This window comes from Corvus hawaiiensis, chromosome 15, assembly GCF_020740725.1.
Source record: "Corvus hawaiiensis isolate bCorHaw1 chromosome 15, bCorHaw1.pri.cur, whole genome shotgun sequence".
NCBI lineage: Eukaryota > Metazoa > Chordata > Aves > Passeriformes > Corvidae > Corvus > Corvus hawaiiensis.
The window spans coordinates 16,326,979-16,350,639 of NC_063227.1; the positions used below are offsets into that span (position 1 = coordinate 16,326,979).

The 23,661-nt window shown below is 40.5% G+C and overlaps 1 protein-coding gene across 5 annotated transcripts in view; it reads left to right on the forward strand.

Annotated features, from left to right (window-relative positions):
• The window catches only part of TENM2 (teneurin transmembrane protein 2), a 740,257-nt gene that overhangs the window by 701,243 nt on the left and 15,353 nt on the right, over positions 1-23,661 (forward strand). For all 5 annotated transcript variants that reach the window (XM_048319587.1, XM_048319586.1, XM_048319590.1 and 2 more), the window contains 10 exons: positions 733-852; positions 2,799-3,060; positions 3,756-4,023; positions 5,177-5,320; positions 6,831-7,080; positions 10,044-10,064; positions 13,925-14,157; positions 15,615-15,769; positions 16,264-17,138; positions 23,356-23,531. In XM_048319587.1, coding sequence (XP_048175544.1) covers positions 733-852; positions 2,799-3,060; positions 3,756-4,023; positions 5,177-5,320; positions 6,831-7,080; positions 10,044-10,064; positions 13,925-14,157; positions 15,615-15,769; positions 16,264-17,138; positions 23,356-23,531 — 2,504 coding nt within the window. The remainder of the gene's footprint in view (positions 1-732; positions 853-2,798; positions 3,061-3,755; positions 4,024-5,176; positions 5,321-6,830; positions 7,081-10,043; positions 10,065-13,924; positions 14,158-15,614; positions 15,770-16,263; positions 17,139-23,355; positions 23,532-23,661) is intronic.

Sequence of the window (23,661 nt, forward strand, 5' to 3'; positions counted from 1 at the left end):
CTGGAAACTCCTCTCCAGCTGGGAGCAGCAGCACTTTGTGCCCGCTGTGCACTTAGCAGCAGCAAAGCACTTGCCAAAGAGAAAAAACTGACTGTGCCTTGCAGAGGAATAACTCATCTTCATCTCCCTTAGGTTAAGCAAAGCTGCTTATCCTGCTGGCCAAAGAAATGTTTTGTCTTGCCTGTGTGTAAAGCTGGACTTGAAACCAAATCCTTCCCTTGGCAAAGTGCAAGCAAGGGTTCCAAATCAGGACTGAATGCAGTGTACAAACATCAGTCATTCCCTAAGATGAGGGAATTTGAACCTTGAGGTGAAGAATTGGTGGTATAAAACAGAGATATGGCATTGCACCATTGTTTGTCAAGTGTGTGAGGCACCCACAGGCATGGTATTGTACCCCCAGGGAGGTTTGGGAGTTTCAGTGTCGCTGCAGGGTCACAGCTTTGGCCTGGCTGAATGTGAGGGAGCTTTGTGCTCTGCAAAGCTTTGTTAGACAAGGAAAGCACTGACTGCCATTCTTTATACACCTCTCACTGCGTAGACAAGCAGTATCTTGATTCAAGTGTATAGAGGGAGCTGGGCAATATTGTGGTTCCTCAGTATTCTAAAAACCTTTGGAGTAAACTGGATTTAGAGTAAATGAGGTACAAGTGTTCCACTGCTTCACTTATAAACAACATAACTTTGCTTTTGTCATTAGCTTTAATACCTTTAATTCTCTTTCTTTTTCAGTCTTGTGTCTCTCATAAGAGGCCAAGTGGTGACTACAGATGGGACTCCTCTAGTTGGGGTCAACGTGTCGTTTGTCAAGTATCCAAAGTACGGCTACACCATCACTCGTCAGGATGGCACGTGAGTGTCCCTGCTTCACTGAGCCCCTGTTTGCTGTGGAGTGTCTTTGCTGATTAACAGATGGTGTGATCTAATGGAACCATGTGGTACCAGGCATTGCCTTCCTCCCAGGGCAAAGAGCTATTAAGTAAACACAAAAGTAATTTTTCACGCGGCATTTTGAATACTAACTGCATGTAAATATGAACAGGCTGACTTCTGATAATGACGTGTTAGCAGGCAAACTCCTTTCAAATAAATTGCTCTGTATCTATGAAAACATTTGTGGGCTACGGCAGTATCCAGCTGAGACAAGAAATATTTTATTTTAAAATGCAGTGCAGGCTAACACTTCTAGGAAAAAAGAAAGCATCATTATAGAATAGTATATTTTGTTAAAATTTCCCTTCTGCTTCTCTTTGCTTTTGAAGATACATTCTCTTTTGAGTTTCTTCAGGGTAGAATGCAATCAAAAGATTCTAATTGAATATATTTAGACAATTTCCTGCTGTGCAAAAAAGTGCTTTTTCCCCCTTGTATCAGCTTATTTGAAATGCACACAAATTCAGATAAACAAAAGTCAGTGTGCATTGGTTTATCTGGTTTACTGGCTGTGGTAACTAAAACAGTCTATCTGACACAGGCATTGTAAACATTTGCCATTTTATCTTGATCTTGCATAAAAACAATTGAATTGAAATAATAATAGGAGTCAACTGAACTATAGGGAGTATTTAAGTTCCATATTTTCCAGAATATTAATTTGTTATAATAGAAGTATAATGTTGATTTCAGTGGTTTAAAGTTGCAGTAAATGGTGAGCTGAACTGTATTTAGATTTGAATAGATTATTGAAGTCATTGAGTAATTTGTTACATTGCCAGCGTTTACATGGAACAACTGACACCTATTTCTCTTGTCAGAACAACCTGGAAGCATTTCTCATTTAGGCCAGGTTTCAAATGCCTGTGCAGCTCCATGTTATTGCTGTGATTGTGCAGGGGGTTGGAGTAAACACCTAGTATCTCTGAAAAATGATAGATCAGTTATCTTGGAGACAGGAAATCTTACTTGTATTACACTTCTCATTACTATTCTCTTACTGCCGTGTGTCCCATTCTATGTTTGATGGACAGGATCTTTTAGGAAAGGGATAATTCAGTGTCCAACTCAGAATGAACTTGGCTTCTCTGCTGTTTCTATATAAGGGTGACTTGTAATAATGAATGTGGTGATTTGTTTGTTGGGTATTTTTTTAATTACTTAATACAGAATTTATAATATCATCAGAATGAGCTTTGTTCAGGTGACTTCAAATCATTGCTTGTCTTGGCTGGTTTTCAGCTGTTTAGTTGCCAGAGGTTCACATCCCACTATAGATCATTGGAACCATGACATTTAAAACATAATCATGGTCTGCTCACTCTCCCTGCCTCGGAGGTGTGGGGAGAGAATCACAAGGGTAAAAGTAAGAAAACTCTTGCATTGAGATAAAAACAGTTTAATCACTGAAATTATGATTATAAAAACTAATGAAAAGGAAAATAACAAAAAGATAAAGGAATTCTCAGCCAGATTCTGAGCAGCTTTCCCCGTAGTTTATATAACGAGAATGGCACCGTATGATCTGGGGTATCCCTTAGCGGGGGACAGCTGTCCCAGCTGTGTCCCCTCCCAGCCCCCATTCTGCTCCCTGGTGTGGTGGGGTGAGGAGGAGGAAAGGCTCTGACTCTGTGTAAGCACTGCCTTGCAATAATAAATGCAACCCTGTGTTATCAACATTATTCTCATCCTGAATCCAAAACTCAGCACTCTGCCAGCTACTAGGAAGAAAATTAACTCTATCCCACCCCAAATCAGACCAATACTCATCACTACTGGTGTGCCTCTATACCTATCTCATTAGCCAGGAATGTTATTACTGGAATTACTCAGTCTTGCCACTTCTAAAGGCCACACTTTTCTAGGTTTGACTTGGTTGCAAATGGTGGAGCATCCCTAACGCTGCACTTTGAACGGGCCCCATTTATGAGCCAGGAAAGGACAGTCTGGCTGCCATGGAACAGCTTCTATGCCATGGACACCCTGGTGATGAAGACAGAGGAGAACTCCATTCCCAGCTGTGATCTCAGTGGGTTTGTCCGTCCTGACCCAGTCATCATTTCATCACCACTTTCAACTTTCTTCAGTGACACTCCCAGCCGCAATCCCATTGTGCCAGAAACCCAGGTAAGAACAGTGTGAGTGAAAAGGGTACAGAAATCAGGGGTCAGCTGACAGTTCTGACCTGAGCACACAGCCACCATGTGTTCCCTGCAATTGCTACAGCAGATATCTCTGCAGAGCTGCATTCATTCTGACAGGTACCAGGTTTTCTAATGAGGGCTGCAGGAGATATCCCAGGTTTGTATCACCCAGACTCATTTATCTTTGATTACCTTGCACCCTACTATTATCATATACCATATCAACTATATCTGTGTATTTGAGATGCCAGCTTAGGCATTTCAAGAGAATTTTGCAAAGGCTTGGCATGTGGTGCTGACCACAGACTGTTTCCTTATTTCCTTCTTAGGACAAAAGAAAACTCTGTTGGTACTATTTTTTCACTGCTGTATTCAGTTAGGCTTTACACTGTTAGTGGAAGTTGTGGGTTCCTATGATTTTTCTTATGTTTCCCTTGCATATAACTTGCAGTAAAAATGGTTGTGCTTATTTGCCCTTTGGCCAGCAGTGGGCTCTTAAGAAGATGTGTACACAGACACCAAATAATTATTTGTCAGAAATGTCAGCTGAACTGTGTTTCTTTGAGGATATCCACTCCCAGTAACAGAAAGACATAAGTTTATAAGAATACACAAGGTGATACATTAAAAAAAAAACAAACACATTAATGTAAAATATTTGACCTCTTTCCTATCCAGGTTCTTCATGAAGAAATTGAGATCCCTGGCTCTAGTATAAAGCTCAGCTACCTGAGTTCCCGCACTGCTGGATACAAATCCTTACTGAAGATCATAATGACTCAGACACTTGTGCCGCTGAATCTGATCAAAGTTCATTTGATGGTAGCAGTAGAAGGGCATTTGTTCCAAAAGTCATTTCAGGCATCTCCCAACTTGGCATATACATTTATCTGGGACAAAACAGATGCCTACGGTCAGAAGGTTTATGGGTTGTCAGATGCTGTAGGTAAGTCAGCGAATACAAGCTCCAAAACTTTCCAAGTGACACCTGTAATTCTAAATAAGAAAACTTCAAACTTCCTTATGGAGGAGCAAATATAGACTGAACCATTCTTGTCTCCCTGACACAATTTATCTTTGTATTACAGTTCTTTTACACATTAAAGATCATATTCAGAGGGTCTAAACTCATCAGCATGCCTGGGTTGCCTGATCAGTACCTGACTTTGAAGGTTTAGACCAGGCAATAGAAAAAACTGGCCACAGGAACTTAGGTGGAACCTAATCCATCATTACAATTTTATTTTCTTTAGTTATAAAATGATCCTCATTCTGGACTGGCTGGCAGTCTGCAGTGCATTTGGGTTTTCACACACGGTCTTATTGTAGTCTCTTGTGGTATTACACATTTGAAATGAAAATGCTGTTCCTCTGATGCTGTTCAGTCTTGTAGTTCTGTAGCTATTTTTAGTCAGCTTGATTCTAGTGGGTGGGAAAAAGAGTGATCATCATAATATTTTTCAGTTTCCATTGAATATCTGAATAACTTTGATACAACAGTGTAAAAAATGAGCATCAGAACTGTGCCAGTGTGGATAGAGCAGATTTTTTTTTAAGTCTTAATTATTTTCTATATTTTCTAAATTCTTCTTTGCTGTAGCTTTTCTTTCTTACATTACTGCATGGGATATTGCTGTCCTGTGTAATGCTTGCGGTGCAATTGTGCTTAAATGCACACAAAGTTTTCACTGCCCTTTGGTATATGATATGTAGAATGAATACACTAAATAAATGCTGTGAACATCTGGCAAATTAAGAATTTATCTTGTCCTGTTATCTGATATTTTTAATTATTTAATATAATTTTACTCTAGTTTAAAAAATTTATTTCTCACTCTCCTCTCACCAAACCCATCACTTCCCAATGTGAGCTATTAAAGTAGAAGTGATCAAATCCCTGCAGAGTACATGTGAATGAAGTTTCAAATTTGTGTCTAGTCAAAGATCTGAATATAACACTGTAGAATAAAAGTGAGGAATATAATCACTCCATCTTCTTGAGGGAGCTGGGGAACTGGAATGCTCAATGTTGTGAATGGGGTCTGGACATTTAATTCAGTGTTTGTTCAGCAAGTATATTAGATTTTATTTTATTTCAGTGTCTGTGGGTTTTGAATATGAGACTTGCCCCAGTCTCATTTTGTGGGAGAAGAGGACAGCACTGCTGCAAGGATTTGAACTGGATCCTTCAAACTTAGGAGGATGGTCTCTGGATAAACATCATGTACTTAATGTCAAGAGTGGTGAGTTAGTTAATTCCATGTGTTTGCTATCCTGTATAGAGTTCTATCTGCAAAAACTTTTTATTTGCATTATACTTACACTTCCGAAAATTCAGTTTGTCCACTCTTCTTGTTTCATCTTTAGCTCAGTAAGGTATGAGACATATTTCAGTTGTCAGAAATTTTTTGTAAATTTCAACACATTTTTTACTGTGTTTACTGTTTACTGCACAGCATGAATTTCTTGAAGTCCTAATCTTTATCCTCTATTCTGTTTTTCATTTATTCCCCTGTAATATCTTTCTGTTTTCCCTGTTTTTCTCATGTTAACCACATCTGATCCTGGTTCCTTTTGCTTGACCTTTTTTTTTCCCCTAACCTGAGATGGATTTTACAAGGAGTATGAGTCTGTGACAAGATACTGAGTCTCCTTTGTCTTTCTCCTTAGTCACCTTTTTGTTTTTTCCTCACTTTTTTTTTGTCTTTCCATATGCTAAGCTGAAGCTTTGTGATATTCGTATTTTACCAACAGCTCTTTGGGAGCTGAATGCTTTGCCTACATTTTATTTGTTCCCTGCAAAGTGTTGTTTGCAGCCTTCCTGCTGATCATTACCAAAGTGTATTTCTGCTTAATAAATCTAAAGTATTGTTCAGAATTGGCAAGATCAGGCTATTTGAATTCACTTCCACCACTGGGCAGTGGGTCCACATTTGGGTAGTACATGGCAACAGCGAGTGTTGTCGCCAGTGGGGAACCAGTTTTGTTACAATTTCATTTCCAGAAGAACATGAGGCTGAAAGTTTCCAGCCAGATTTCCGCAGTTTTTGATGACAAAGGATATGGTCACACTGTCAGAAAATCCACTGCCTTCTTGGAGCAGGGGTCTGCTCTTTGAGCAAATATTTTGAAAATAAATCCTATCTTGAAGGTATTTTCTTGAAGCCTAATAGAGATCTGTACCACCAGCTTCCCTCTTGCCTTTTATCATTGATCCTTAGCAGCCTTTCTGGGAGTTTCATCTTTCTCCTATCTTTTCATTTTCTGTGCCATCATCCTCTCTGGTGCCTCCATTTCTCATTTTTCATTTTCCATTTAAAAAGTGTGAAAGACTGAGAGGTGGAAAGAGAACAGTAAGGTTGGCACAGAATTCCAAACAAAACATGATACAAGAAACTGGAGTGAGACACAAATAAGGAACAGCTCTTCTCCACCCACTCAGAAACCATCGAAACCACAGTCCCAGGCCAGAGCTGTGTGGCAGGGTTTTCTTTCATGACAAATACCAAAGGACTCTGGGTGTAGGTTTGGGTCTGTAGCTGTGTATGTGTGTGGGTTTTAACACTGAATCTTCATTACACCTTTATTTTTACTCCTGCAAAATGCTTCTGCTCTTTTTGCACCGTTGAAAAACCAAATGGTGGAGTCATTTCATTATAACAGTCCTTAAAAGCAGCTGTTGAAAAGAAAACAGCCTGCAGTCTCCTGCAATGAATGGTGGTAATAACCACTTCTTCTCCTCTCTGTCCTTAGGTATATTGCACAAAGGCAACGGAGAAAATCAGTTTCTCACCCAGCAGCCAGCTGTGATAACCAGCATTATGGGGAACGGGCGCCGCAGAAGCATCTCCTGTCCGAGCTGCAATGGTCTGGCAGAAGGAAATAAGCTCTTGGCCCCTGTAGCACTGGCAGTGGGTATTGATGGAAGTCTCTTTGTTGGGGATTTTAACTATATTCGGCGTATCTTCCCCTCCAGGAATGTCACTAGCATACTGGAGCTGAGGTAAGGCTTAACCTCAGCGCTTCGCTTCTGGAGCCTGTGCTCAAATCAGCCTTTACCATTACTTTTTATAATTTTGAAAAACATTGTCACTTTCAACCTATTTAAATTCCAGTGGAGAAATGGGGCACAGAAATGCATAGCTCAAAGTCTGTAACTTACCAGAGCAGTGACTGAAGTGAAGGGCTTAAGAGTACAAATTAATTTGTACAGGAAATACAAACTATCTCTTTCTGTCTCGTTAGTAATCACTGATTCAGTTCTCCCTCAGTGCATCTTTTAGTTTTGTTTTGAAAACTATGGAATTGACTACCCTTAGGTACTGAGCCACAGTGACAGGCAGAGGTGTAACAGTCTCTTGAGATCAGAGGGAAGGTTCTCCTGCCAGTGGTTTTGAGATCCACTTTCACATTTCTTTTCCATGCTTGTGAGTCTATTTCTGTAGGTTGCCAAGTGCAGTTCAGGTTGCCATACTGAGTTATTTTGCATCATCAGAACTCTTTTTAAGATTATAACTCTTTCCCGCTGTCCCGTGCCCCCTTCCAACCTTAAGATTTGATCACTTAATAGGGAAGGCATGAGTGTAGAGTGTACCACTTCACACGTTTCTGTTCCATCTCCTTTTTTCATTCTTCTAGGAGAGGCAAGAGCTATTGCTTCAAACCCTAGCTCATGTAACTGGACCTTATACTTACAGCACTACTGAGTATTTGGAGAAAAATGAGGAATACAGCATGCCCTGGCTGTCTGCTGACCCTCCTGGAGCCCACTCAGGCAGGAGCAGTAGTGCTCCTGGAAATTGGATATAGCTGCAAAGTACATTGAGTGAAATTAGGTCACAAGTCTTTTTTTTAATGATATGACCAATAACCAATTCCTCTGTTTCCACTGTACATTTAATTTTTATTTAGTGGGAAAAAGTGCAAAATGATTGGACTGTTAAAAGAATAGGAGGCTTAGCTCTATTTTACACCTCTCTTCATTCATGTCATTCTGTTGATGTCACTATTGTGAATTCTGATTCTATAGAAAAGGAAGGAGATCTGATTCAGGCCAATTCAACTCTGAAATCACTCTCTGACACCTGCCTCATACACCATCAGGCTGCCTCATTATATTTTTTTTAAAAAGTCATGGATCATCCAGTGCTCTCTGCTAGCAGCTCAGTTTAAACCACAGAAGGTAGCTGGCGTGGAAGTGTGACCTGCTATAAATATTTATATCAATATGCACTATAACTCTGCATTATATAGAATATGCTAATTATTTTTTTTTCTAAGTTGTTCAGATCTTTTTAGGTTTCTCATAAATAGGACTACAGCTTTATAGGTGAAAAGAAACATTTTCAGCTTAGGATACTTCTTATAATGCATTTTTATGCACCTCACTTACCAGTATCAGCCAGTGACAGTTTCCTAGCCCACCTGATGTTTGAAAATGTTGCCTCAAAGTTTACAATAGTATTAGTGTGAGTACTTTGCTTTCTCTTTCTGAGAGAGAGATTGAGAGGGAACTTGGGTTTTCATCATGTGTCAGGGAAAATTGGAAAGGACATCAGTAAAGAAATAGAAGATGGACTTTTATCTGCTGTTGTCCACTTTCTCCTTTATGAAAGTCCGTTTTCCATAGCATAGTTTCTTTAGCTTCTGTTATAACTAGAAGCAATTAACAATGAAGCTACTGCATTGTGAGTGCTGTTGGACAGCTGCAAAGGACTCAACATATAGATTTTTAGGATTTACAGACTTCAGGATTACATTATGATGTCTTTTACTCCCCGTTCCTCTAAAGGGAATTAAGGTCCATTCCAGCAAACATAATCTATAGCAATAATTGTGATTCATTGCTCATCTTGAAATCTGCATGAGTTACACGGGTAAGAGTTTGAAGATTTGAGCCATTTCAGTGTGAACAAGAGCAGAGTCATCAGCTCATATCAAGCAGTTTGGATTATGTTGCAACCAGTACATCCACAAGTATGACAAACCAAATACATCGTTTTGTTTAGATTGCACAGCTGATGTAATTTTGGTTTCACATAAGCCCTTAAAACCTCGAGTGCCTTTATACATCAGAACATCCCAGTGTGCATATTTCTTTCGCACTGTCCTTTGTGAAGGTGCCTGGTTGGAATGGCCAGTAGGAATTTGGACTCAAGCGCTGCATGTTGGGCTTCACGCTGGGGTTGTAAGTTGGAGGCTGTGCCTGGACTGCTGCAGCTCAGGAGTCACAAACCTCTTTGCTCTGTTCAGTGCCTATTCCTAAATGGAAATTACATCAACACAGTGAAATGCTGTGGGAGCGGAGAATGTGTTAATTTTCTTGTGGGAAGTAGAGAGCGCTTTTCCTTTGGCTTTGTGTCTGGGCAGGAAGCTGTGGATCAGTTAATGCTGTTTATCTCCCATTGTACAGTACCTTACTGTTCACTTAGAAGGGGCTTTTTTACCCTAACGTTGGCTTTGGTAGGCTTAAACAGATACCAAGGAGCATCTTGCTTTAAGCAGTTAGAGACTGGGAGGAGAGAAAAACAAACTGCATAGTAAAAATTTGTCTAGAAATAGCCTGTTGGAAAACTATTTTGATTAAAGAGGTTGCCTCCAACTGGCAGACAATATCCTAAGCCCAGTGCTTCCCCCTGCCCAGTTCTGTATTCAGAGAACTGCCAGTTTCTCTCACTCCTAGCCCCCAGGCTACATGTATTTCCATGTGAAAATTCTTTCAGTGGTTCAGAAAGTTTCCTAAATATGAGGGGAGGGGGGTGGGGGGAGAGGTATCCTATAGGGAATTAGCTTGCAGCTCTATCCCTCCCACTCACTCTTCATCTGTAAACTAAGCTAAGGCTAGTGCTGAAAAGAGATATCTTCTCCTGTGTCCTTTTGTAAAATAAAACAAATACTATGTTTGCTTTACCATCTATTCTTCAGCTAACTGTTTGTTCTTTTTTCTTCTGTTCCCTTTCAATAAAGAAATAAAGAGTTTAAACATAGGTAAGACATGAGCTCTTTCCCATATAATTTGATATGGTTTGTTTGCTTCATTGTGTTTGCTTTTTGTGTTGTGCTTCTTGTGTAATGTTATGTTCTTCATGTACCATATATAGAAACATTTTTATGTGCTAATTGTGTGTTATGAATATGATAAGCATTAGCAATTATGAAATGCTGTCAAAAAGCAGCCAATGAGTTCTGAAAGTAATTAGAAATTTCTAGTAGAATGCAAATATACTGAACCCCAAGCTAACTTCTAGATAAACACCTTTCCCTGGTGTCTATAATTGGTCTAAATGGTCAAGGTAAACTACAACAGCATTTTCACAAATGCCAGAAAGGTTCACAAAAGCACTAATGACTGCATATAGGTCAAAAACTCGTTTTCTGGTCATTAATGATTTTCTGAACCCGCTGTCCTTTGCCATAATTTAGTTTATATTTCTTTTGTCAAACACATTTAATAGCCAACCTGTGGGGCTGGCTGTGTGCAACCACTAGATGAAGTCACTGTGAGATTCAGGAGGGAGGCATAATTTTCCTGGATGTCAGGAGGAGAACACCAGGTCTTCTGGATGGCTGCAGCATAGGGAACACTTGTGCCTCCTTTCATGCCACATCTGGGACAGGGAGGATGTTCACCCTGGAGAAAATCAAGGGCAAGAAGAAGAACAGCTCTTGTAAACTATTCCATAGTGTCCTGTGCATTACCCTTTTAAAACCATACTTTCCATTTCTGTGATGCAAGTTGATGCAATAGATGGTTTGGACTAAACAGGATCATTTCCCCTTAACAGTATATTTTGGCATAGTAAGTGTAACACCCCTAACTATTCTTATCTGGATGAATTCATTCACAATTTGCTAATGATTATTGGTGATGCCGGAGGTTCCTCATTTGCTTCAACTAAGCCTAGTTCATTTTTCAGCTGCTTAGAGATTTGCTCTGGACAGCTTCTCTTTTGGTTAAACTTAAAGAAAAGCTGGTTTTGCACTGTTGTGAATTTGATGCATCTGTGAGAAGAACAGGGAGAATGAGCTGCACTTGCTGGCAGGCCCCCGGCTCCCTCAGAGAGCAGAGAGAGGCTGCAGGTGGGTGTGACCGCACATTCACTCGGGGGGCTGGAGGCACAGACATTATTGGCAGAGGCCTCTAAGCAACACTGAATGCCATGGAAAATCTTTTAAAACAAGGTACAACCCTTGGCCTCCTATAATTCAAGTGAAAGATTACAATGGCAAGGAGAAAAGAGAGGCAGAGGTCTTTAATTGCTCAGATGGCAGTTCGAGAATTATTGAGTACTCATTTATAAAACAAGTCCCTGTTGGAGGTAATGGTCTCATCGATTCTTTGGGAGCACAGTGAGTGCATGTTACCTTCCAGCAGTCATTTTCCCTCAGAAATTTGCTTAAAGTCTTCCACTATCTGTTCCCTTACCTAGCTCAGGAAAGAGGGAAGGAGTATGGAACAAGTCTGCAGCTTGCTGCTCTCTGATCTGGAATCAAAGCTTGTGACTAACTCCCTGGCACAACTGCCCTGGGGGAGATTCCAGAGGAGAAAGGCAGGGTGAGCTCCCTGGATGCACCATGACTGCAGGAGAGGAGAGGGAAATAAGCCCATGTTCTGCCATTGCTCTTTACCCTGACTCATTTCTTATCCCATCCTGGTAGCAGCAGGGCACACCTAGGGCTGGCTGAGGGCAGAGGGGAGGCAGAGGTGGGCACAGGCTGGCAAAATCATGTGTGAAAACTAGAGAGACCCTTCCATTCCTGCAGGGTGGCTGCTGCTCTCCTGGGCCCTGTGTGTACAGCTCTCACCATTGAGTCCAGCAGGGCCCTCACTTCCAGGTGCAAGCAGCAGTGTCTGTGCCCAGCTCCTGTCTGTGCCCAGCTCCTGTCTGTGCCTGCCTCAGGTCCATGTTTGGCCAGGGTGGGGGAGTGTGCCTCGTTTCAGAAGGACTGTGCAAAATGCACCAGCTGCAGGGCAGCCTTGAGCTAAGTTTGGGTGTATTTGTGAAGTACAGCACATACAAATACAGTGCCACAGCAGAGCGTGATCTTCAGCGTGAGGGGAAAGCGTGGTGGGAGAACAGCAGAATTTCAAAGCAGTGACAAACGTGCAGGTGTTTGTATGGCTCAGATACCTGAGAGACTGGAGGAATCTCTAAAGTGGAAAGAATTATTTTTCTATGTTGCAGAGAAGATTGAGCATTATTTTGGAGGGATTAGAAGGAATGTGATAAGGGCGTAGTGAAGAGGTGCAGTCTGCTGCTGAAGATAAGGAGAGGAATTTGGGGAATAATGAGATTGTGCTCTAATCTCTAGATGTCACTAGCATGTCACTAGTTTCCCTGCATAACTTTGTCTACACCACTTAACCTCTCTGTGCCTCAGTTTCCTCCTCTGTAAAATGGGTGCTACACCCATCTTTTTAAAGTACTTTGAGATCCATGCATGAAATAAACCTGCCAGTATTTTTTGTTTATTGTATTTCTTCATCTCTAATTTCTACACTCCTAGACTTCAGCAGATGCTATTGCCACTGCCAACTGAATTGCAATCAAACCAGTCTCCTTTCTACTTTCTACAGTCTTAGAACAAACCATTATTGACCTAAACCCATGGCATGTCAAAGACTGGCATAGAGGAAATTAACTGTAGAAAGTGATATATTGGGGCCTCCTCATTCCTCCAAATCTGGTCATGACCCCACGACCACAGTCACCTTTGTGTGCCAATGGATCCATCTGCCGAAAGTGGCTTTATTGTAGTTTCAGCGATTCTGATCAAGAAATGGCTTATGTCCATCATAACTTACCTCTGTGTATCCTCACTCTTGGAGATGGGCACTTTTGCCACATGAAACTAGGAGTGTGGATATTTGGAGGCAAATATCTCTGGTTACTGGTAAGTAACCTTCATTTTTTTTCTTCCTGTCTTCATTTGTCTTCTATGCTTCGAAACCACCATTGACCTTATTTATGCTCACCCATAGGCTCCAAAGGCTGGAAAATTCACATCATGCTTAAAATCCAAATAAACTGAGTAAAACTAGCCAGGCAAGATTTTGAAAATATTTCTGCACTGCAGTTCTGTGTTTGTGAATGTATATATATTGTGAAGATTGACATTTCTCAATTTGCAGATGATTTGCTAAAGTAGTTCCAAAATGTGACAAGCTGTCAAAAAACATATATTTCAGAAGAGAAGTAGCTTTCCATATGAGCGCCCATTCCAATCACAAACTGAGGACCAGTTTTTCAATGACAGAAGGTTTGGAGTTAAAGTCAGACACTTGGGGTCTCTGGCTCTAGTTATATAACCAACTTCATCTGCTGTAAATGAGATTCTTGATAAGAATGAATGAGAACAAATTTGCTTTAGAAATAAATTTGTTATGCCTCTGCCTCCTATTTATACAAAACCTCACAAATCTTGTGACTAAGTAATCTAAGTAGCTCAGAGCTGATTCTTTGATCTTACTCCTATGACTTCTGCTTCCAAAGGAAGTTAAACAAGGTAGCGGGGAAACAGATAAGCCGAAGAGAATTGACCTGGAGCAGATCTAAAGGGCTAAAGAGATCAAGAGGAAAGACTGCTGTGCAGCTCTGGCTTATTGGGCTCTGCTGTGCAAGGTTCAGTGTAGAAGGATGAGTGAGATTTAAAATTACAATCCCTCTGACCAGGCCCTAATCAAGTTAGGGCCTCAGGTGATGGTCCTTCAGACCTCACCTCTGTACGAAGGTGTCAGACTTTCTTTCCAGATCTTTCTGTGCCTGATGAGTATCCAAGCTCTGAAAGCCTGTGAAGTTTCTAGACTGCTCAGCTGTTTCTGTTTTATGCTTTCTTTTTCTCTAAAGCAACAATCCCGCTCATAAATACTATCTGGCCGTGGACCCTGTTTCAGGCTCACTCTACGTGTCGGACACCAATAGCCGACGGATATACAAAGTCAAGTCCCTCACGGGCACGAAGGACCTTGCTGGTAACTCTGAAGTGGTGGCAGGGACAGGAGAGCAGTGCCTGCCCTTTGACGAAGCCAGATGCGGGGATGGAGGGAAGGCAGTGGACGCAACCCTAATGAGCCCTCGAGGTAAAGGAGGAAAAGAAGCCGGAGAAAATGACTGCGTGCAGCTAGGCTGGATGTGGAAATAATTATCTGGCAATTAAATCACTCCTTGTTCGGTGATTTTTATTCTGGGCTTTAATTACAGTGGATTGGCAAGTGTTCGTGCTTTGTTTAGTTAAAGCAAACTTTATTACCCCGACACTGGGTGCTGCAAAAGGAGAACAGAACACAAATTAGCAGGGTACTGCTCACTCCAAGAAGCAAGCGTGTAAACTGGAAAACTGATTACTGTTTGAGATGCAGTCTTTGGGGAGAGGAACTGCTTGCTGTGGCTTTTCTCTGAGGTTTTCTTCTATGTATCTGCTTTTTCTTAAGAGTCGGAGAAAAAAATAAAAGGATTTTTGCCCTTTCCAGTTTCTAATTTTTGACAAGAAGTTTCCAAGGTGATACAGAGATTTGGGGATGCATTTCTTTTTAAGGCTTTTTTTTCTCTGTTGTTTCTTCTTAATTGTAAGGATGAATTAATCAGGTGTCTTGCCAGGCGTTTCAAACATATTTAGGTTTTTTTGAGTGGCTGAAAATAACTGGATGATCAAAGAGATACACAAAAATGGAAAGTCCAGTTTCTTTGTATAGGAAGTACTTCCACTTAACACACAGAAATTTTTAAAATGAAGCTGTATCTTCCCTCACTGCCCAATAGGATGGGCACTGCAACCATTTGAAGACAGAATTTTTTTAGATCAATATTTTATTTTCAGCCTGAGAAATGGACAAGGCAGTGCATCAAATCAAAGCAGGAAAGGCAAGTGAGAAAAAGGCTGCCCTCCTTCCCAAACAGCAGGAGCATCCAGTGTGTTCCTCCGAGGGAGCACCCTTTCACTCTGTGTCTTTCCTCTCTAAGGACTCACAATGCGACAGGCATTGAACCTTCCCTTTTTATTTTAGGCTGGCAACCCCTGTGTCTTCATGTGGAAACACCAGATGTTCTTTCTGTATTTTTACTGCAACAGGTCAAAGAATTAAAAAAACATCCAGAAATAATACAATGTCCTGCTAGTTTTCAAAAAATGTTGAAGGTATTTTAAAAGATTTCTAAAAATTCTTCATCCTCATTAGATTCTTCAGGTGAAGAAAGCAGTGCCTCAAATTTCTGAGTAAAATTAGGAGACAGTTTTTAATTTGGGTTTATGTAATATACAGAATGTGAATCTAGAAATAAGCTGATGCATTCTGCTGGGTCTTTGGCTTGTTTGGGGATTTCTGTGGTTTTCTTTAAAGCCCTGAAGGATAAACCTGCTCGATGCTATTTCTTTGGCAGAACTATGGGTTGTTGGAGGGTTCCAGGACCTGTGCTCAGGTTGGGAGGGAGGAAAGAACGGGGGAAGTGAACAAATTTCACCATCTTGTAAACAAGACAAAGCCTGCCTTGAAGGCAGGAGCTTTGCTGCTGCACTGATGCCTGGGTTTTATATTTGCAGGAATTGCAGTGGATAAGTATGGACTCATGTATTTTGTTGACGCCACTATGATTAGAAAAGTGGATCAGAACGGAATTATATCAACCCTGCTGGGCTCCAATGACCTAACTGCTGTTCGACCTCTCAGCTGTGATTCCAGCATGGATGTCACCCAGGTAGATTCTTACTGCATTTATTTTCTTCTCTGCCTTAGAAGAGATGGGCATCTATTTTGGATGACTGCCTGGCCACTTAAGAAATACATCGCGCAGCACAAGATGATAACGTATTTGATTTGTTACTGAAATGAGTGAACCATCCTTTTTACTGTGGCTAACACAGTTTATTTATGCAACTAGAGAGAAATAAGGTTGAGATAATGGGAGTTACTGTCTTAATTGCCTGTTTTTCTGTAATTATTGTAGAGCTTCCACAATGTAACGTTCATTCTTGCACAGAAACACAATTAGGCAAAGTTACAACTGCACGTAGCTTTAATATTTCTGAAAAACAAAATCATTGTTTGAAATAGTTGCCATTCATGACTTGGTTTCATGATTTACGCTGATAAACCCCTCACTAATTTGCTGTTGTTACACGTGGAATTTTAAGCACTAGGAGTGTACTTTTCAGTTTCGAGTTTTACAGTAATAATTTGTGCAACTCATAGGTACGGCTGGAGTGGCCTACTGATCTCGCTGTCAATCCCATGGACAACTCCCTTTATGTCCTAGAGAACAATGTTATTTTACGGATCACAGAAAACCATCAAGTTAGCATTATTGCTGGACGCCCCATGCACTGCCAGGTTCCTGGTATAGACTACTCTCTTAGCAAACTGGCTATTCATTCTGCACTTGAATCAGCCAGTGCCATTGCCATCTCACACACAGGAGTTCTTTACATCAGTGAGACAGATGAAAAAAAAATTAATCGGCTACGCCAGGTAACTACCAATGGAGAAATATGCCTTCTTGCAGGGGCAGCTTCAGACTGTGATTGCAAAAATGATGTCAACTGTAATTGCTATGCTGGGGATGATGGGTATGCCACTGATGCCATCTTAAATTCACCATCTTCCTTAGCTGTGGCCCCAGATGGTACCATCTACATAGCTGATCTTGGAAATATCCGCATTAGGGCTGTCAGTAAAAACAGGCCCATTCTTAATTCCTTTAACCAATATGAAGCTGCATCTCCAGGAGAACAGGAGCTGTATGTCTTCAATGCTGATGGGATTCACCAGTACACTCTCAGCCTCGTTACCGGGGAATACTTGTACAATTTCACCTATAGCAGCGATAACGATGTCACGGAGGTGATGGACAACAATGGCAACTCCTTGAAGGTGCGTCGGGATGCCAGTGGGATGCCCCGCCATTTACTGATGCCGGATAATCAGATTGTCACGCTGGCTGTTGGCACTAATGGTGGACTCAAGCTGGTCTCAACACAGACCCTGGAGCTCGGATTAATGACATATAATGGAAACAGTGGTCTCTTAGCAACGAAGAGTGATGAAACAGGATGGACAACATTTTATGAGTAAGAATGTTTTTGGATATATTAAGCATACATTTATTTTTCAAATGGTAGTGAGTAGGTCCTAGACTGACCCTGCTGCAATTTGTTGTAGGTTTTTCACTGATACTGAGTAAGGCCATTGTGCCTCAATCCAGTGCGATGCTGGACGTGGTTAAGTGGCTTTGTGATGGCGTCAGTTGTGCTGGGTCCTTTGGGTGGGTGCTGATCCACCTCAATCCCTGCCGGGCTTTGAGTTTCAGGCAGCTCATCCCTGTCCAGCACAAAGGACCGTGTGCCACAGCCAGAGCTTAGTTAAGCTGGTCCTTGTGGTCAGCACAGCTGCCCACAGCCCCCAGCCAGAGCAGCCCAGCACTGCCACTGCAGCCCACACTGAGCTGCCTCTCTCTAGCAACCCTCACGCTGCAGCTTCTTTTGGAACTCAAATTATCTCTCTTTCTGTTCAGCCTCGTATATTACTCATGGTTGTTAAAATGTTGATTAACTTCACTGATTGTTCATTCCTGAGACAAGTGAGGAAATTAGATCCCCAGCTATCTGTCAGACCCCTGGTGTAACTTCCATAATTTGTAGATAACCCAAAAGCACACTGGTGTTCATGAGCATATAGATTAAATAGGCAGAACTTCCTCTTTAAATGAAATTCATCTGAAGAGATGAGGTTCAAAAGGATATTAAAAATCTAGAAAAACTAGTCAGATTTTTATTAATATTTATCCTATTCTTAGTAGTCTTACTGCCATTTTTTGATCAAAACAATTTTTAAAAGAGAAGCTAAATGACATATTGAAAAAATATATTTAAGTATGGCAAGTCTGATGCCATATATTTTGTCTGAATTAGTTAATCATTAATAAATATCATTCCCCAAATCAGTGAGTAGAAAATAGGAATAGGGCTTTATATTTAATTTTAAATGGCAGGCTTATTTTCAAGGTTGCAGACTAGCAATGGCGCACACCTCTTAGTTTACTGATGCCTTCATCTTGGCCACCTGTTTCCTCTGTTTAGAGGAAACGTAAGAAATGCAGGAATAGAAGGAAACTGTGCTCGGTGTGCTCAGAGCGTCCGCCCTGCACAGCCGGACTGCTGCAGTCGGTTCCCGTTGGAAGGAAAGCAGTGCCCTCTCGTGGGGCCCTGCATGCCCAACCACTGACTCCTCCAGCTTGGGGCTTCACGTGGGGAGTGGCTTGTTTCTCCTTGATATTTTGCAAATATTATTTCTTTCCCACAAATTCGTTACAAAAACAGTTCCGTTACATGACTGCATGAAGGTATTACCTGCTGATTACAAGCTCACGTAACAGCTCACTGGACTAGACAGAATAAAACTTCATATTATTGCTGAGGAGATGTGGGTGCCCTTCTAGGAAGGCTTTTTGTTGTTGTTTTTTCCTCAGTAGGTAGCCCAAGATTCAGTCATATAAATTAGTTATTTCTCAAAACACCAGTAATTAATTATAGAAAACTAAATAGCAAAGTAATTTAAAACTCTACGTGGAAAATCAATGAAATATTAAAAAAGGTCATCAGAAAGTTACCAGTTACTAAACTGGTAGAACTGGTGTCCGAGAGTCACACCAAGTGCTAAGTTAGCATGGATAATTAGAAAAATTGTATTATGATTCCTAAGGAAATACAGAAGGTAGGGGCTTTGATGTCTTACTGATGTCAGCTGAAAATATCAGTTAACATGTACATAGGGCTGCAGATTTTTTTCCAAGATCAAATAAGAAAAGATGCACAACCTTTGCCTCAGGTCAGTGGAAGTTAAATACCATATTTAACTCTAAATATTACAGCCTGAGGTGCTGTCTTAGACAATTAGTAACTTTGATGAGGCAGCAGAATTAACTTACTTTCTCACAGATTTGTACATACATTCTCATAAGCATAGAGCACAGAGATGAGAGAACCATAAAGACATTATTTAAATCTAATATACAAACTTAATCACAGTCCACAGTCACTCATTGCTGGTTTCTGGTTTCTGTTTTCTTGTTGTTCTTTGAAACAGCTCCTAAGAGAAAATTCTGTATTCATCATTCTGCAATTTTTTTGGTAGCTGTAAGTTAATATCAATTGAAGATGGAAAAAGTATTTAGCCAATGAGAATTTATAAGGACAACAAAATAGTTTTTTGTGCAGTTACATTCATGCATTCATACAGACATAATCAGCACTCAAAATTGTTAATATGGCAGCAGAACTGGAAAAGAACAGAGGTCTTTAAGTGGTAAAATACTACATGAGCTAAAGTTCTTATGAAAAATTTATTTCAGTGCATTTATATCAACCAGACACTGGAGTGCCATGTTACCTTATTGGGTCTATTCCTTTCATTTATCTGAAACTTTACCCTAAAAATGCTCTCAGAATTAAATTTGTGCAGTTGATCTAGGTGTGCATCTGCATATGCAGAGAGCTGCAGACACAAGCTGGTTTTGTGTGTGTGCACACTCCATATGTGAGTTCTATAGATAGCATCTGTGCATGTGCATGCAGCTCATTTGCAGTAGGAACAGCCAAGGCTCTTCAATAATAGAACAGCTACCAGCAGGCTCACATGGGGTAATTTAAGCTTGGCTTGGGCATGAAGCACAGATCTTTGAAGCAGTTCCACTTGGTCTAGGGAGCATCCTGAGAGAATGCTGCAGTTTTCTTCTTGAATCAGTTTTAAAAGGGAGAGACGATGGGGATGTATGTAAATGTATGTGGATCTGTGCCTTGCCCAGCTCTGTGTGAAGTCAGAAGCTACTGTCCCTCCTTTTTTGCAGTGCTGGGTATGGCATTGTCCTTCCTGCTCCCACCCACGAGCTTTTGGGAGCACAACTCAAACCTCAGAGACCGGGATGCTGCTCATAAAAATTGCCTAAGGAATAGAGGGGCCACAGTAGTGGACAAGAGAGAGCAGCCCTCAGGGCACTGTCACAAGCACACTGAAGGGATGCATGGATGCTTGTAGCTACCTGAGAAGGTGCCACGTGCTCAGCTGTGTCCCACAGTGGAGGCTGAGCTATAGGTGTGGCCATGGGCTGGCCATGGCCAGCTCAGAGCCACCAGGCTGGCAGAGACAGCCACCAGCTTTGTGCCTGGTGTCACCCAGATCTGTCCTGGGAAACCTTTGCCTGCTGACAAGGGAGACAGTCACAGTCACAGTTAGCAAAGTATTGGTGAGGTAGCAGTGGGGAGATGCTGCTGTTTGTTGGTTTTTAAGATACTGGGATTAAGAAAGGTTATCTGCCCTTGAAATTTTATTAGTAGAAAAACTTGGGATGAAGCCTTACTCTTAAGTGAAGTCAGTAACAAAAGCTCAGAGATTTCAGTGTACCCAGAGCCCACCTTATTTGAAAATGTAAAGGTTGCCTTATCAGATCTGGTTCATCCAGGCTGATGCTGTGTCACAGACTGCAACAGGTAGAGACTGCTTCTGAAGAAGACACAGGGTCAATTAATGTATTTTTCATTGTAAATTTTGTTTTTTACTTCATTAGACCCAGGTTCATGGCATGAAGAAGATACATATATAATCATTTAATTCATATATAGTTTATTCTTATTATTCAGAGAAATGTCTGGGTGTTGTATTCTACCGAGCACTTGCTCTCACATAATACATAAATTTAAAAAAACCCTCAGGAATATTTCACTTAAATTTTGTGGTACATGAAAGGTTTCTGTTATATTCTTTTTTTTTTTTTTTTACCTTTAAGGTATTTTTTAAATAAGATTTTATTTTGATACAATGGACAAAGTAGAAATTCCTTCTTTATATATTGGTATCACAGTGTGTATATATCATTTAAGCAGTGATTTTTTTATCTATCTAACTTGTAAACTAAATGGTCTGCAGATCTTCAAGGAGAGTACTTTTGTATGTATTTTGTTAAGTGTATCCATCACTTGCTTATAAACTCTTTTAGTCTCTACTGTTGCTATGACCAGCACTGAGGAACACGCCCCATGGCAGGGGTAAAACAATGATTTCTTGAAATAGCACTGAAATATTTTCATTTTTCTGCTTCAGTCTCTGTACATCCACATCCGTATTTACTTTTTAGGCTGCCCTTACATTTTGAACAGAGATTTCCAGTGAGTAGCCCACAGCAATCCCCAGGAATTTTTCCTAGGTTAATTAAAAACCCAGCAATGTGAATGAAGAGTTTAAATTAATGTCTCATTTGCATTGCCTAAAATATATTTGCTGACGGGGAATTTCACCAGCCGCTTTTGTGGAAGTTCACCGAGTGCTGCAGAGTCACACTGGAGATACTCACAGACTTTTCCAGTTTGTCCTAAATACCACTGTCTCTGCTGTAAGATCTGACATCTAATTGTTCTCTTCCTCACTCTGCTTGTCACGAAACACACCACATACAGACTCTTAATGGGTACCATTAACCTTTAAGATTTTTGAAATTGTCCATTTTTCTTTTCCCTTGCCAGACAGATGCTTGGCTGGATCAAGTTCTTCCTTTAGCTATTCTTTCTGAGTAATTTTCAATATTTTTTTGTGAAGACCTTTATTAAGACTTAACTAGACCCACTTTCATAGATTATCTCAACATATTATCTTTTATTCAGTACCTTGCTGATGTGATAATATAGATATATATATAAAAATATATGTATATGTGGAGAGAAACTTGTGACTATATTGAGAAAAATCATGCTGCTTAATCTTTCTTTGATCCTGAACTACTTAAATGAACACAATGTATTATTGGTCCCTTTTAGGTCGCATGATGCTTTGTTTAATTGATTTCCTTCTTTGCCTAATACTTCCATTGGTTCTGGTAAGACTCGTTGCTCCACAGGTGATTTTTTTCCTTCCTCCCCAATATTCAGTTGAATGGGTGCAGCCATTTGCAATGGATTTGAAAGTCATATATTTCGTTTGTCTTAACTGAGGAGCCAATCTTTGTATTAATTTTTTAGATATGCTGTACAGTTGAGGTGGCCTAGTCTGAGGTTTATTGAGTGTTTTAATTGTAAAGCCATGTTGAGAGCTCTGATTTTTTTTCATCTTTACAGCTAACCACAGCCTACAATGAACTGAGCTAGCTCCATGACACTAAATGTGCTCCTCTCCTCTTCTGTTACTCTCAGGCAATGCAATGGATTTACCAGTTCTCTTCCAGGCTTCCTGCTCCCTGGATCTCTACATTCAAAGGACGACCAGTTGGTTTCAATCTCTACCTAAACTCTTCCCTTTATCTACACAGGACATTTTTTCTTGCCTTTCTGCTCCCTAGAAGCACGCGCACTTTGGTAGCGGCTGGGTGAGAGACTCTTGCACGAGTAGAGAATTGCAGCAAGCAGAGTGTCAGACTGGAATGCTGATTTTGTTTCAGGTCCCCATTTCTCACCCTTAAGATCCAAGGGATTGCTTCTTTAGCAAACAGAGCATACTGAAGGACAGGGGGAAAGGGTATGATTTGATTTCCAGCAGCATTCCTTCCTTCCCCCCTCCTCAGCCTTTATACCTCTAAAGAAACTTAACTCAATAAAATAATGGAAAGCCCTTTTTTTTCTTTTTTTTTTTTCTTTTTTTTTCATCTTTATGCCTCTGGAGCATTTAACTCATCTTCTAAGGTCTATTCTGAGTGCTGACTGCTGCCCTTTGTGCAACTCCAACCTATCCTGTGCTTTTCATCTTTCATCTTTATGAGCCAAAATACTGACCCCAAAATGCAGTTCAATACCACAGATAAGATCTAAATGAAATTATTATGTTGTCAAGATGATGTCTTTTTTAATCCTTTATGGCAAGTTTATTCCTTGATTTGTCACTTAAGACCATACTTAGTTTCCACTAAGTATTCAAAAGCAAATGTGCAGTTTATGCAATTGTTTATTGCAGTGTCCATCAGAAGTCCACTTCCTTAGAGTGAAATGCAACTATTAAAATGCAGACTAATTTACTAATTATAGTTGTTTGAGCCAAATATCACTCCATATATTCATAGTAATTTAATTAATAATTTAAAATATGCTAGCCTGGATTTGCACCCATGTAGTTGAGATCAGTATCTCTAAAAAATATTATTTCATCCTTATAAACTCTTTCAAGAACAGAGAAATAGATATGGCCAGGATGTTCTTGAAAATCTGTTTCAGTCTGGGTTTTTTGCACTAATGTGGTGCATTATTAATACATTGGGTATTGAAATGAACATATATCCTCATGCTTTTTTGCTCTCACTAACTTTTCTATTAGCTATGATCATGAAGGGCGTCTGACCAATGTAACACGTCCCACTGGAGTGGTAACTAGCCTTCATCGAGAAATGGAAAAGTCTATTACCATCGACATTGAGAATTCTAATCGGGATGACGATGTCACGGTCATCACAAATCTCTCCTCTGTGGAGGCTTCCTATACAGTTGTTCAAGGTACCAAAGCACACTTCTCAGCACACCTGCTAACCACACACACAGCCTGAGAAAGCAATTCACTAACGATTCGTGTCATTAGTGCACTTATGAGCAGGGGGAAACCATATAAGGTTTGCAAGAAAAACTC